Genomic DNA, 13,929 nt, shown 5'->3' with positions numbered 1-13,929 from the left:
GCCGGTAAAATAGTTGAGGCAGGTATAGTAACAACATATTAAAAAACATTGGAACAGGTACATGGATAGGAAAGATTTAGAGGTGGCCCAGGTGCAGACAAATGGGACAAGCTTGGATGGGCCATCTTGGTCAAGTTGGATCAAAGGGTGAATGACTCTATGGCCAAGTTGCTGACTCCTTTTAAGGTGGAGACAGATAGATTTCAGGGCATAAGAAATATCACAGGGTGTTGGAAGCGAGTGGGAATATGTTATTAATAGAAAATCATGATCCCATTGAATGGTAGGCAATCTCGCAGGGCTCAAAGTTGTACTCCCATCCTATCCAAAATGGCGGCGCTGCCCTAGCAGCTGCGGCTTACCTGCGGTCCGTTTATCTTTGTGTTTTTGTTGTTTATGTGTTGTTTTTTTTGGTCTTAATTGTAGTGTTTAGATGTGATGTGATGTAGAATTTTTTTTGTGGTTTTGTGGGGGAACTGTAAAATTGTCTCTTCCGAACGGAGACGTGACCGTTGTTTTCTGGGCCGTGTCTCCGTTCCCCAGGCGGCCTACCATCGGCCAAACACCTGGAGCTGGCGGCCACCACCTGGGACCACCTGGGCTCTGGTTCGCAGAGCCAGTGGACCAGACTTACCATCTGCCTTCGGAGGCTGCGGGAGCGGCTGCGACTCGCCTGCGGAGGCGTCGGCCATGGGCCGCGTGGACGTCGGAAGCTCGCAGGTCCCTGGGTGGGGGCTGACATCGGGAGCTCCGGCAGCGTCTTCGCCCCGCCGGATCGCGGGGCTTGGGTCGGCCCGCCGCGGACCTTTCACCGTCCGGCGCGGCCTGAAATAGGCTGCGGGATTTTTCTCTGCACGGTGGGGGCTTCAATGTCGGGAGCCCCGACCGCCCCGACGTGCAGCGGCGGCGTCTTCGCCCGCCCCGGGTCGCGGGGCTTGGGTCGGCCCGCTGCGGACCTTTCACCATCCGGCGCGGCCTGGAACGTGGCAACTTCATCAGCCTGACCGCGGGAGAAGACGGCAAGGGGAAAAGAAAAGACATTCTGGCCTTCCATCACAGTGAGGAGGTGACTGGAGGAGACTCACTGTGATGGATTAATTTTTCCTTTTTTTTTGTTTTGTGTTGGTTTGTGGTTGTGTGTAATTGCTTATTTTATTGCTCTTATTGTTGGACTGCGGGTGACGAAATCTCGTCCAAAAGACTTGGTTTTTTTGGATGACAATAAAGGTAATTCTGATTCTGATTCTGATTTTCTACACTTTTATGTCCCCATGATCTGTTTCACTTGTCCAATACAGACCTCTTCAAAACAGTCAGACCTTCAGATCAAAATGGCCATAGTACCAGTCATATAAAGCCAGTCTTGATGAAGGGTCTGACCTGAAATATCAACTGTCCATTTTCCTCCATAGATGCTGCCTGATCCATTGAGTTCCTCCAGCAGTTCCTCCTGAAGGAACCACTCTGACAATGTAGTGCGCTCTCAACACTTAACTAGAATGCCAGCCTAGAAACCCTGGTTTTCATGGCCCTGGAGCAGTATTAGAACTTTACATATATCTTACCAGCACCTATTATGTAGATGAGTTGCTTGGATTTATTTACAAATCAAGGCATTAACAGTGGGCATACTCTCTGGATATGGCTGGAAATACATGCCGGTTGAACAACATTACATCCTTCTTTGACATAGTAGAATCTCAGAGGAGATAAGCAACTATACAGTTTTAGCTGACAGTAATAGTTTTGCTGAGGTATAAGCAGTTACCCAGCATTTGTGATGGCAAATCTCCTAGGCACCCAACCCATGGACTGCAGGCCCACGGAATAAGTTCATGTATTTCAACAGACCTTCACCTGAAGTTCATGATGTGATCCGTACAGGCACATACATTCCGCCCTGATCGCCATTTCCGTGTGAATATGAAACAAGAGCGAGGACTTACCAAGATTCATCGTTTCCATCTGTTCCTGGAACATGTCGTGGCTGAAGATCAGTTTGATCAGGTTCTGGGTGGCTTTGTCTAAAGTGCAAGGTTTGATATTCTTATTCACCACTTTACTTCCATCCACATCGTCATTCTGTAATCACACAAGGCATGGTGTGGCACATGGATTCTCCATTTTCACACAGAAGCAATATCCAGCACCCTCTGGGTATCATGCTCTTGCAATTATGCCAATCCCATCAACTAAAAACATCCTCCTTGATTATCATGCAGTGATAAGCCATTCCTCCTTCATTTCTAAAGTAGAATTTCTCTCCACTACACCTCTGGACTTCGTAACCTTATTTTGTTCCTTCTCTAAACATCCGAGCCTAGTTATAACTAAACGTCTAGCTCATTTTGTTTAAACAGAGATTCTGTGCACTGATTCTTGCTCATGATAGTCTATTCTGGGACTTCACTCTGCCTTCCTCTTTCCATTAATCTCATCTCTCTGCAGCTTTAAGTCTCCTCTCCCTCCAGGCCTGAACCATCGCTTCCATTTAAAAAGCAAACCATCCATCTTTGCCTGGGGAATTAAGATCCATTCTGACAGATTACTTACCCAGCTCTTAACATAGAAATTCACACTATCCATTGTGTTTATAGTCTTATCTTTTTAATACTACTTTCACGATGCAACAATTGGTTGCAGCAGCCTAGACAAACCCTAAATAAACCAACTGAAGATTGAGGGGGGATCTTACAGAAACTTACAAAATTCTTAAGGGGTTGGACAGGCTAGATGCAGGAAGATTGTTCCCAGTGTTGGGAAAGTCCAGAACAAGGGGTCACAGTTTAAGGATAAGGGGGAAGTCTTTTAGGACCGAGATGAGAAAGTTTTTTTTCACACAGAGAGTGGTGAATCTGTGGAATTCTCTGCCACAGAAGGTAGTTGAGGCCAGTTCATTGGCTATATTTAAGAGGGAGTTAGATGTGGCCCTTGTGGCTAAAGGGATCAGGGGGTATGGAGAGAAGGCAGGTACGGGATACCGAGTTGGATGATCAGCCATGATCATATTGAATGGCGGTGCAGGCTCGAAGGGCCGAATGGCCTACTCCTGCACCTATTTTCTATGTTTTCTATTTAACTGCTGGAGGAACTCAGCAGGTCAGTATCTCAGCTAGTTGACATTTTGGGTCAGACCCTTCATCAAGACTAGCTGGCATAGGCTCACCCAAACAAAGACACACCAGATATGATCACAAGGCCAAGCCTGACCCACCTTCATAATTGTTGTTTCTTCACAGCCCTGCTGAACTTCAATGATGGTGTATTTTCCAGGATGTGCGACAAAGGAATCTCTATTCGCCCAGTTGTTCTTCGTCTTGTCTTTGAACTTCTTTTCAAATTCCTTCACTGCATTGTCCAGTGTAAGTGGCGAACCCAACTTGTCTTGGCCAATTTCTCCCTATTCAGCAGGAGGAGGAGGGCAGAGGGTATCGGGGTGGAGTGAGGTGGAGAGCAGGGTCGAGTGTGAAAAAGCAAGAAACTCAAATGCGTCTACACGTTAAAAACATCTTCTGCTACAAATTACCATTAAATCCAATCTTCAAATAAGTGGTATTAATGAATGTTGTTGTAAAGGGTTAAATGTTGAGTTCATGGAGGGGAGTATAGATTTTTCACCATCTCAATTTGTCCCTCCATCTAGGAAGTGTGGGATCAGTATATTAGTGGGAGGTGGGGTGACTTAGGAGAGGAAGCCATGGGGCTTCCATTGCGGTAAAGGGGCTCTCGTGTTAGACGCCCAGCCTTTCACAACTGGGCTGTTTCACAGTACCACACGCATCCCCTCAGCACAACACACTCCCCTATAATTGTTCCTACATCACTGACCCTCATTTACCACCATTCACCCACGCAGCACTTCTCCCTCCCCACACATCCCCTCTTCTCTACAGCTCACACCATCATTCCCCTGCCTCTTCCACAACTTCCCCACCTGCTATCTCCAAGCACACCCAACTAACTCACACACTAGCCAGCTCACCACCTTTACACCAACTTTTCCACTTCTGTCACTTCACCCCTCCTCCAAACAACTAACCTGACCCTCCCATGACACTTGCTCTACCAACTCCAACAACAACTTCCACCACACCCTCCCTCAACTCCCAACACCATGCAACCATCCTCCATACACCATCACCCTTCCCCTACACTGCCTGCCCCCCAAACGCCCTCACCCATTAACTCTACCTCCACTGGGAGGAGTTGGCTGCGCCTAACGGCTGCGGCTCTCTGGCAGTCTGTTTTTCTTTTTTTTGTTTGTGTCGGTGTTGGGATGGTTTTTGTTTCTGTTTTTGGCTGTCTGTGTATGTGTGGGGGGGGGGGGTGTGGGGGTGTGGGGTGGGGCGGGGGAAACCTTTCTTTTATTAGGTCTCTTCCCCGGGGCGCAGCTCGCCCGCGGGGCCTTCCATCGCCCGGCGCGGCTCGGCCGCTGGACTTAACATCGCCGGCGCAGCTCGGCCGCGGGACCTAACAGTGCCCGGCGCGGCTCGGCCGCTGGGCCTTCCACCGCCCGGTACGGCCGCGGGACGGTTCAGCGCTCGGTGCGGCTCGGCCGCGGGGCCTTCCATCGCCCGGTGTGGCTCGGCCGCGGAACGGTTCAGAGCCCGGCGCGGCCGCGGGGCCTTCCATCGCCCGGCGCGGCTGCGGGACTTAACATCGCCGGCGCGGCTCGGCCGCGGGACGTTTCGGTGCCCGGTGCGGCTCGGCCGCGGGGCCTTCCATCGCCCGGCGCGGCTTGGCCACTGGACTTAACATCGCCAGCGCGGCTCGGCCGCGGGACGTTTCGGTGCCCGGTGCAGCTCGGCCGCGGGGCCTTCCATCCCCTTGCGGGGGCTGTGCGTGTCGGTTGCCTCGGTAGGGGTCGAGCTGCCTGTCCGTGGGTGCGGGGGGAAGAGAGTGGAAGATTTGTTGCCTCCATCACAGTGAGGGGGTGTTTGGAGTCACTGTGATGGATGTTTGTGGTGGGGTCGTGTGTCCTGTGTTCTTTTCTTTTTTGCTGTGTCTTGTGACTGCTGAAATTTCGTTCGGTATTTATACCGAATGACAATAAAGTTTTGTTATACTGTTATACTGTTATCATATCATATCATATCATATATATACAGCCGGAAACAGGCCTTTTCGGCCCTCCAAGTCCGCGCCGCCCAGTGATCCCCGTACATTAACACTATCCTACACCCACTAGGGATAATTTTTACATTTACCCAGCCAATTAACCTACATACCTGTACGTCTTTGGGGTGTGGGAGGAAACCGAAGATCTCGGAGAAAACCCACGCAGGTCACGGGGAGAACGTACAAACTCCTTACAGTGCAGCACCCGTAGTCAGGATCGAACCTGAGTCTCCGGCGCTGCATTCGCTGTAAAGCCCATCATCCCCGTCGACCAACAGCCATGTCCCATGCACAGCTTCTAGCTAAGGTTAAAATGTGGCACTAACAACCCGATTCCTGTCTGTTAAGACTTCAAGGGGTAGATTAAAGGATTATGATGTTCTGCCTGATCTTGATACAACTTTTGTGGAACCATGTGTACTGAAATACAGTGAAAAGCTTTGTTTGTGTGCTATCAATTCAAATAACACTATATACGAGTACAATCAAGCCACATACGTAAACCAGGTAGTGCAAAGAGAAAAATACTAGAGTGCAGAATGTAGTGTTAGGGCATTATAGCATTACAGTTGCAGAAAAGGCGCAGATTAAAAAAGTGCAAGGTCCATAATGAGGTAGCTCGGAAGATAAGGAGTACACCCTAGTGTATGGGAGGACTCTTCGGTATGCTGTTAACAGCAGGGAAGAAGCTGTTCTGGAATCTGGTGGTACATACTTCCAAGCTTCTATTTCAACTGCCCAGCAAAGGAGGGGAGAATATGGAATGACCCGTGTGAAAAAGCTCCTTGATTAATAATGTTGGGAACAAAGGGACGTCTAAGGGTGGGGGGGGGAAGGATGTAGCTAGTTTGGAGCTATCACTAAAACTCACCACCCGGCCCCAGCGGTTCCAGCAGTAGTACTCGCCATTCAGTTCGATCAGCTGAATAATGTAGAACTTATTGTTGTTGTTTCCAATGTTGGTTTGGTTCAGCATGCAGTCATAGTCCTCATGAACCTGTAACAAGAGCCAAACAGTCTGGATCTGTTACATTAGGATACCCATGGTCCTCTGTGTAGGAAAGAACTGCAGATGCTGGTTTACACTGAAGATAGACACTAAATGCTGGAGTAACTCAGCAGGACAGGCAGCATCTCTTGATAGAAGGAATGCTGGAGTAACTCAGCGGGCGGGACAGGCAGCATCTCAGGATAGAAGGATGAAGGGTCTCAACCCAAAATGTCTCATCTGGAGATGCTGTCTGTCCCACTGAGTGACTCCAGCATTTTGTGTCAACCTATTGTCCCCTGGGTTGGGATGTTTCTTGAGACTCTGTGTACTCTGCCTTTGACGAGGCAGTGAATGACCAGGAAGCTCCTGGATTGTACATCAGCCCCACGCCATGCTTTCTCCCAAAACCTCTTTCTTTTACCCAAGGGTTGCAATCAACCAACCATCCCGTAGTTTCCCTCACTGATCCATGCTTTCCTGTCTTATGGAAGCTGGAAATCGATGCAGAGCAGGCTGCCACTCTACCCATTAGCACTTATGAGTTCTCAGTCTGTAGCCATCAGGTGCCCACCCAACTACCATTCACATGTAGTGCTTTCATCAGCCTTTCAGGTAGTAATTCCTGACCCCAATGTTCTGTCGATAAAGACATGTTTCCTAAATTTCCTTCCAATCTTTCCACCTATGACTAAATCTATGCCCTTTAATTGCCAGAAAGAGCTTTTTTAGAATTGTAACCTCAGTTAAATCTTTACTGAGCCATTCCTGTTAAAAAGAAAATGCCAGTCCTTAAAGGGGAATCTCTGACCTGTACCCAGGCACCAGACTGATCTGCAGATCCCTTTACATAACATTGAGCTTTTCTTCTGTAAAAATTCCTATATCTTGTTATTTCCCCAAATTTTTAGTTCCTTTTTATTATGCCTCCCAATCATGCAACTAATGGCTACTTACTAAAGAACTACTTTAGTAAACATAGTTTCCCCTTGCTGTCGCTGATGGATCCCATACCCACATTTCCTTTGTGTCCTGTAGTTCTGCTCTCACTCCTCCCCCCAGATAAAACAAGGATAGACTTCCCCTGGTCCTTATCTTTCACCCCGCTAGCTCTGCATCCAATATGACATTCCCCAATATTTCTGGCACTTTCAATGTGATCCTGCCACCAGTCACATCTTCCCATCCCGATTCCTTTCCGCTTTCTGCAGAAACCAATCCCTCCTACACTCGTTGGTTCACTAATCCCTTCCCACCCTAACCACTCTCATCCCAGGTACTTTCTCCTGCAACTGCTGGAGATATAACACTTGTCCCTATATCTCCTCCTTCATGTTCATCCAAGGACCCCAGTGGCCCTTCTAAGTGAGACAGAGGTTCACATGCACCACCTCCTTCCACTGCTTTTGGTGCTCCCGATGTAGCCTCATTTACATCAGTGAGATGTAAGCATAAACCAGGCGATGGTTTGCCCAAACACTTGCGTTACCTGCTGGATCTTCCATTTTTAATCCCCTTCCTATTCTCGTACTGACCTTTCGGTCCTGGGCCTCCTCCATTGCCAGAGCGAGACCACACACAAATTGGGGGAACAGTACCTCATATTCTGCTTGGGTAGCTTACAAAGATTATGAAGACTGAATTCTCCAATTTTAGAATAAAACTAGACCGTGGACCCCCCTCCACTCCCCTCCCCCCTTCCCCTCCCTCTCCATCCCCCTCAACCCCCCTTATCCTCCCTTGCCCCCTCCCCAGGAGATAGATTTAAACTTTAAAATGTGAATAACTTTAAAAATATAAAACCGATTGCCATGAAACTTCTTCCATTAGCACCAAAGGGACGACGGTGAGTAAGGTGGGCCTAAAATTGTCACGCTATCGTGTACCGTTTTGACTGTAGTTCAGGAACAAACAAACAAACAAGAGTTTTAGTATATAGACTAGACCAAGTGGACCTGTTGGGCCCATTCCTCGTTGGGTTCCCATCGTGACATGGGAAAATCGCGTTTGTTCTTGAAAATAAATGGTGTTTTTTCTTAAAAATAAATCTTATCTGGAATGTTTTTGCTTTTCATGGTTTAAATCCTCTCTTGGAGATCCTCAAGACTGTGCCCTCATTCAGCAGCAGCGCCAGCTCGACTGCGATGGCAGTTGCTTTGAGCGGGAAGAAACCGCTCCCCCCCCAAGTGGAAGCCAGACCAATCGGGCGTCGAGCGGGAGGTCGGAGCCAATCATTCGACCCGACGTGGGGACCCGGGCCAATCGGGCGTCGAGCGGGAGGTTGAGCCAATCAATGGACTCGACGTGCGGGTGAACGGCAGGAACAAATCAGGACTTGCCAACGACCAATCAGAGCAGGGAGCGTTGGTGCTCCTCCCACATCGGAGCCGGACCAATTGGGCGAAGAGCGGGAGGTCGGAGCCAATCAATGGACCCCACGTGCGGGTGAGCGGCAGGACCAAATCAGGATGCGCCTGCGAACCCCACATCTGACCCGGCCCAATCGAGCGTGTGGTCGGAGCTGAACACAAAATGGCAAACATCCCGCAACTGCGCATGCGCCGGAGCTGAAGACAAAATGGCAACCCTCCCCCAACCACGCACGGGCGCATCCGGCGGCCATCTGTTGGGTCCAAAGCTCCCCTGCATTGGTGTATCACCCTGCCCTCTCCGACTCCCCCCTCACCCATTCCATCCCCCTCAACCCCCCTTTTCTACTCTACGAAACAAGTGTTTTTTAAAAACATTTTTTTTTTTTTAAATTGGATTTTTTTTCCAATAGCCCCCCCCCCACGTGGGACCCGGACCAATCGGGCGTCGAATTGAATGGAAGGACGTTATTTTTTTTAATGTGCGGTGCTCCCCCACGTGAGCGCCATTGAAGGTCTTTTTTTTGAAAGAATGAAATAAACGAAACTTTTTTTTCCTTCTTAAATAAACTGTTTTTAAATAAGAAAACTATACCCCCCTCCTCATTGGCCGGCACTCCCGTCACTCTGGCTGGTCCCGCCCCATCCTGCATCGGCAGTGGCCACCCCCTCCCACTGTGACGTCACACGCTTCAGTTTATGAAGCAAATTTTTAAACTTTAAAATCTCTCTAACTTTAAATATATAAGACCAATTTGAATGAAACTTGGATGAAAGGGTCCCCTGTGCAAAGGTGAGTAAGGTGGTCCTAAAATTGTCGCGCTACGTCTGATGCTACGTGTGACGGGGGCACAAATACGGTTAACAGCCAAACAAACAACTAACCTGCAAACAACAGCAAAACAAACAAGATCACTGCGACACAGAGTTTTAGTAGATATCACATTTAAAGTGTTGGAAATATCGGGGAATGTCTTATTGGATGCAAAGGCAGCTGGGGTGAAAGGTAAGGACCAGGGGAATTTGATATCTCCAACTGTTAACAACAACCCCCTCCCTTTTATCCCCTCTCTTCCCTGCACCCCATCTGGGTGCACGCTCATTTCTGCCAATCAGAAGCCCCATCCCCACCTCCCTTCCAACGTTCTCCCCCAACTAATATCAGTCTGATAAAAAGTTCCAACCAGAAACATCGCCTATCTATATTCCCCAGAGATGCTGTCCGACTCGCTGGATTTCTCCAGTGCTTATTCTGTAAACCAGCACCTGCAGTTCCTTGAAAAGACAATTCAATATGTTCAAAACATGCAAGTTCAATATAAAATTAGATCTACGGTTTAAAAAAAATATTCTATTGTCTGCCACACCAAGAATACCAAATGCCTGGCGTTGCAGCTTGTGTTCTGTGCTTCCCAGAGGCAGGAGTTATGCAGTGCACTCTGGGAGTGTGATAGCTGGAGAGCAGAGCCAAAATGGCCGGAATGTCCACAACCTAGGTCCTACATACCACAGCTTCTGCATCGACACTCAGAGGGCAATTGTCATCAATCTTGGTCTTGATCTTCTCTTTTGGAGCTGCTTTCAGGGCGTTAGCAGCTGACTTGAAGTTATCTTCCTCTGGTTCAACTTTGATCTTTTTGCCCTTAGCAGCAGCTTGCTTGGTGGCAACAGATTTCCTCTTTGGTGGCATGGCTGCAAAAGAGAGCGAAGAAAAGACCACAGAGGATAAGTGAGGGGGATGGGTTGAGTGTGGTGGAGAGGTGGGGTGGGAGCTGGAGAGGGGCGGGAGCTGGAGATAGGGACCTATGGAGAATGGGGGGGCTGTGGAGAGAGTGGGGGGGGGGAGAGCCTGTGAAGGGGTGGGTGGATGAGGCGGGCTAGGGAAGGGGGGCAGGCTGGAGATGGAGTGGGGGGGGACGGACGCCAGATAAGGAGGGTGGCTTGATAGGTTAGGGTGGGGGGGGCAGAGAAAGGGAGGGGCATAAAGAGGGAGGAGGCGGGGCAGAGAGGGAGAAGGAGGGAGGGGGGGCTGGGCTGGCCAGAGAAGCGTGCAGGCTGAGAAGGTGGTAGGATGGAGAACAGGGTGGGTCGGAGGAGGTGGGGGGGGAGGGAAGGGGTGGCTTGTCAAGGCGGGGGAGGAGACATGGGGGGGGGGGGGGGGGGACTGGAGACGGGGACTGGAGAGTATTCCCATAGTCCTAACCAACTCTCCCCCTTCCTTTCTGAAACCTACAGCTAATCTTTTTTTAGCATCATTCCCGGTTCTGTCATAGAATCTTCAATCTGAAACGTTAATTCTATTTCTCTCCCCACAAGTGCTGCCCGACCAGCTACTGTTTCCAGCATTTTCTGGTTTTATTTCAGCTTTCCAGCAACTGCAGTTTGTTATTTTCCCCACTACCAACCATTCAAGACGTTGGCTCCATAACCGTGAGCATTCCACATTCTACCACAGCTGCACAATTCACTCTTTAAATAAGACAATACAAGGGCAGACACTATTAAAATTATCTTTTCAATGCATGGCAGTGTTACTGAGGCAAAACTTAATCTAATACTTAATTCCCCTTAAAAATACCCATTGATGACCTCCACAGCCATCTGTCACAATGAAATCCACAGATTCACCTCCCTCTGACTAACAAAATTCCTCCTCTTCTCAATTTGTTGGAAAGAACTGCAGATGCTGGTTTAAATCTAAAATAGACACAAATGCTGGAGTAACTCAGCGGGACAGGCAACATCTCTGGAGAGAAGGAATGGGTGATGTTTTGGGTCGAGACCCTTCTTCAGACCAATCCTCCACATCTCATAGAAACATAGAAAGTAGGTGCTCATCTGGATAGGACAGGTTTAGAGGGATATGGACCGTGCAGGCAGGTGGGACTAGTGTAGCTGAGTAGTTGGCTGGTGTGGGCAAGTTGGGCCCAAGGGCCGGTTTCCACACCGTATCACCCTATGACTCTATCTCCTTTCTAAAGGAACATCCTTTTATTCTGAACCTATGTCCTCTGGTTCGAAAATCACGAGGGGAATAGATAAAGTGGATGGTCACAGTTTTCCCCCAGGGTAGGAGACTCTAAAATTGGAGGACATAGGTTTAGGTAAGAGGGGAAAGATTTAAAGGGGACCTGAGGGATAATCATTTCACACAGAGGGAGGTGGGTATATGGAACAAGATGCCAGAGGAAGTGGCAGAAGTGGGTACAATCCAATATTTAAAACACTTGGACGGGTACATGGACAGGAAAGATTTTGAGGGATATGGGCCTAATGGAAGTAAATAAGACAAGCTTAGGTAAACACCTCGATCAGCATGGATGAGTTGGCCCAAAGGGCCTATTTCCATACTGTAATACTTTGACTCTATTAATTGTGGCAGGCTTCACACAGCCGCCTGGGCACAGATCTCTCTTATCTCCTGCTTTTGTGTATTCCTCCAGGCCCAGAGAACCTCATCTGCTCACTGCACCTCCTGATTTTACCCACTAATTGGGTAACTTTCCTCATCAGCCAGGATTGCTGGGCCTCGGCTCTGATATGTACGGCAGGGGCAATCTCCAGAATTGCAGTTCTGCAGCGAGGCATCGCCGTACATGACAACCGATCGCACCCAGGCTCAGGAGCCTGGAGACAACAATCAACAAACAAGTGCCAAACAGCACTACAGCCCCATCCCTTTTCAGATCACAAATATATGGAGGGACCCTGTACAATAGACCCCTTCACCACAGGAACATGTCTTTCAGCCCAGCAAATATCCACCCATTTACACTAATCCCCTTTTATTTCCCCCCGTATTCCCATCAACTCCCTCCACTCACACCCGGGGGCAATTTAAAGCAAACAATTAACCTACAGCTGATACATCTTTCGAATGTGGGAACCAACATTAATAAATCCTCCTCTTCAGAAATAAACAATATGAATACTAAAAAACTTAGGATATACAGTGGTTCTACTTTTCAGCTGGAAAAATAGAAAGTTCTTTGTTGCTTTTAATAAAAGAAACTAAAGACATCGGATTTATTTAGTAGACTGATGTAGAGCAGTCTACGCAACTCAGCTTGGAAGCGCCTCGCTATAATCTATGCAACCGTCAATGTACTTAAATGAAGAAATGAGAGCATCATGCTACAGTATATATTAAAATGAAATTCAGACATCTGCGTTACTGGATTTCTAATCTAGAGACCGGGACTGTAACTCAGAAACTGCGAAATTGGTTAATGACAAATTTAAATGCAGCTGCTCTTTTTACCCAGTGGCCTACAGTCCCAGAATAAACTGGTTAGCTCTGAACCATCCCATTCCCCCTCAAGTTCCCCAACAAGCTCATTTTGTTTGGAATAATGAAGAAAGGAGACATCATGACAAAGGTTCTGAAAATCTGTGAGCCTGGTACTTACTGACCGGGACCCGCAGCTTGGGAGAGTCTTGGAGTTACTGCACAGGCAGGGCAAGTTGGAACAGATACCGAGGAAGTGCAGTCTCAATCACAATCCAATCAGCACGAGAGAACTTCCTCCTCTCAGCCTCACATGGCTTGCTGCTCCAGCCCGTGACCTCACTTCCTTGTCCCCGGCTGAGATCTGCTATCACTGTGGGGAAGGACAAATTATCCGGCAAGGCTGTGTATGGGCAACAGAACCGCTCCAAAGTGCAGATGGAATCTAATGTTTCCTGTCAGACTTGATAGCAAGATGTATTCAAAAGGATGTCACATGACTTCTGATCGCTCAGCAACAGCTCCCGCCTCTGTTGGTTGCTGAAGATGTCCATCTTTTCCAAAGCCGAACCCTCCCACACAGCTATCATATCATATCATATCATATATCTACAGCCGGAAACAGGCCTTTTCGGCCCTCCAAGTCCGTGCCGCCCAGTGATCCCTGGACACAGAATCGCAGGGTCACAAAGCAGATATTAACCCTGCCTTTACCCCTCAAAGTTTTCTTTATATCTCTGTCAGTTTTATTCCCATTACTGATACTTTTATAATTAAACAAAAGTGTTCACAGGAAATGAGAGGTGGGGCACAATTTAATTTAGTTTAGAGATACAGCACGGGAACAGGCCCTTCGGCCCACTGAGTCCACACCGACCAGCAGTCCCTGCTCATTAACACTATCCTACACACACTCACTAGGGACAATTTTACACATTCTTTGGAGTTCAGACAGCACCCGTAGTCAGGATCGAAGCCGGGACTGTGGCGCTCCAAGCGCTGTAAGGCAGCAACTCTGCGTCACCGTGGTATTTATGTAACAATTCCTCACAAGTCAGCTATTGGCAATCTCTAACAATGGAGACCAAGATTATCATATGCTCCGCAGAGATTAAAAGTGGGACTGCGGAGTGATTTTAGCATAAATATGTGCCTCACCTCACCCAGAGAAATGTGCAAACTCCATTGAGACAGGAACCAAGGTCAGGGTTACAGTTGGCTCTACC

At 48.4% G+C, this 13,929-nt stretch overlaps 1 protein-coding gene across 2 annotated transcripts in view; it reads right to left on the bottom strand.

The window, feature by feature from the left end:
- The window catches only part of parp3 (poly (ADP-ribose) polymerase family, member 3), a 31,785-nt gene extending 18,632 nt beyond the window's left edge, over nucleotides 1-13,153 (bottom strand). The window contains exons 1-5 of one of the 2 annotated variants that reach the window (XM_078414362.1): nucleotides 12,889-13,153; nucleotides 9,983-10,167; nucleotides 5,990-6,115; nucleotides 3,215-3,400; nucleotides 1,947-2,082 (exon numbers count right to left, since the gene is read on the bottom strand). In XM_078414362.1, the coding sequence (XP_078270488.1) occupies nucleotides 1,947-2,082; nucleotides 3,215-3,400; nucleotides 5,990-6,115; nucleotides 9,983-10,165 (631 nt within the window). In that variant the 5' untranslated portion in view covers nucleotides 10,166-10,167; nucleotides 12,889-13,153. Of the gene's footprint in view, nucleotides 1-1,946; nucleotides 2,083-3,214; nucleotides 3,401-5,989; nucleotides 6,116-9,982; nucleotides 10,168-12,884 lie in introns of both variants that reach the window. The other variant, XM_078414361.1, reaches the window with a different exon arrangement.
- Nucleotides 13,154-13,929: the final 776 nt, after the last annotated feature.

Source organism: Rhinoraja longicauda, chromosome 17 (genome assembly GCF_053455715.1).
Source record: "Rhinoraja longicauda isolate Sanriku21f chromosome 17, sRhiLon1.1, whole genome shotgun sequence".
Classification (NCBI taxonomy): Eukaryota; Metazoa; Chordata; class Chondrichthyes; order Rajiformes; family Arhynchobatidae; genus Rhinoraja; species Rhinoraja longicauda.
This window is presented reverse-complemented; position numbering and strand designations above follow the sequence as displayed.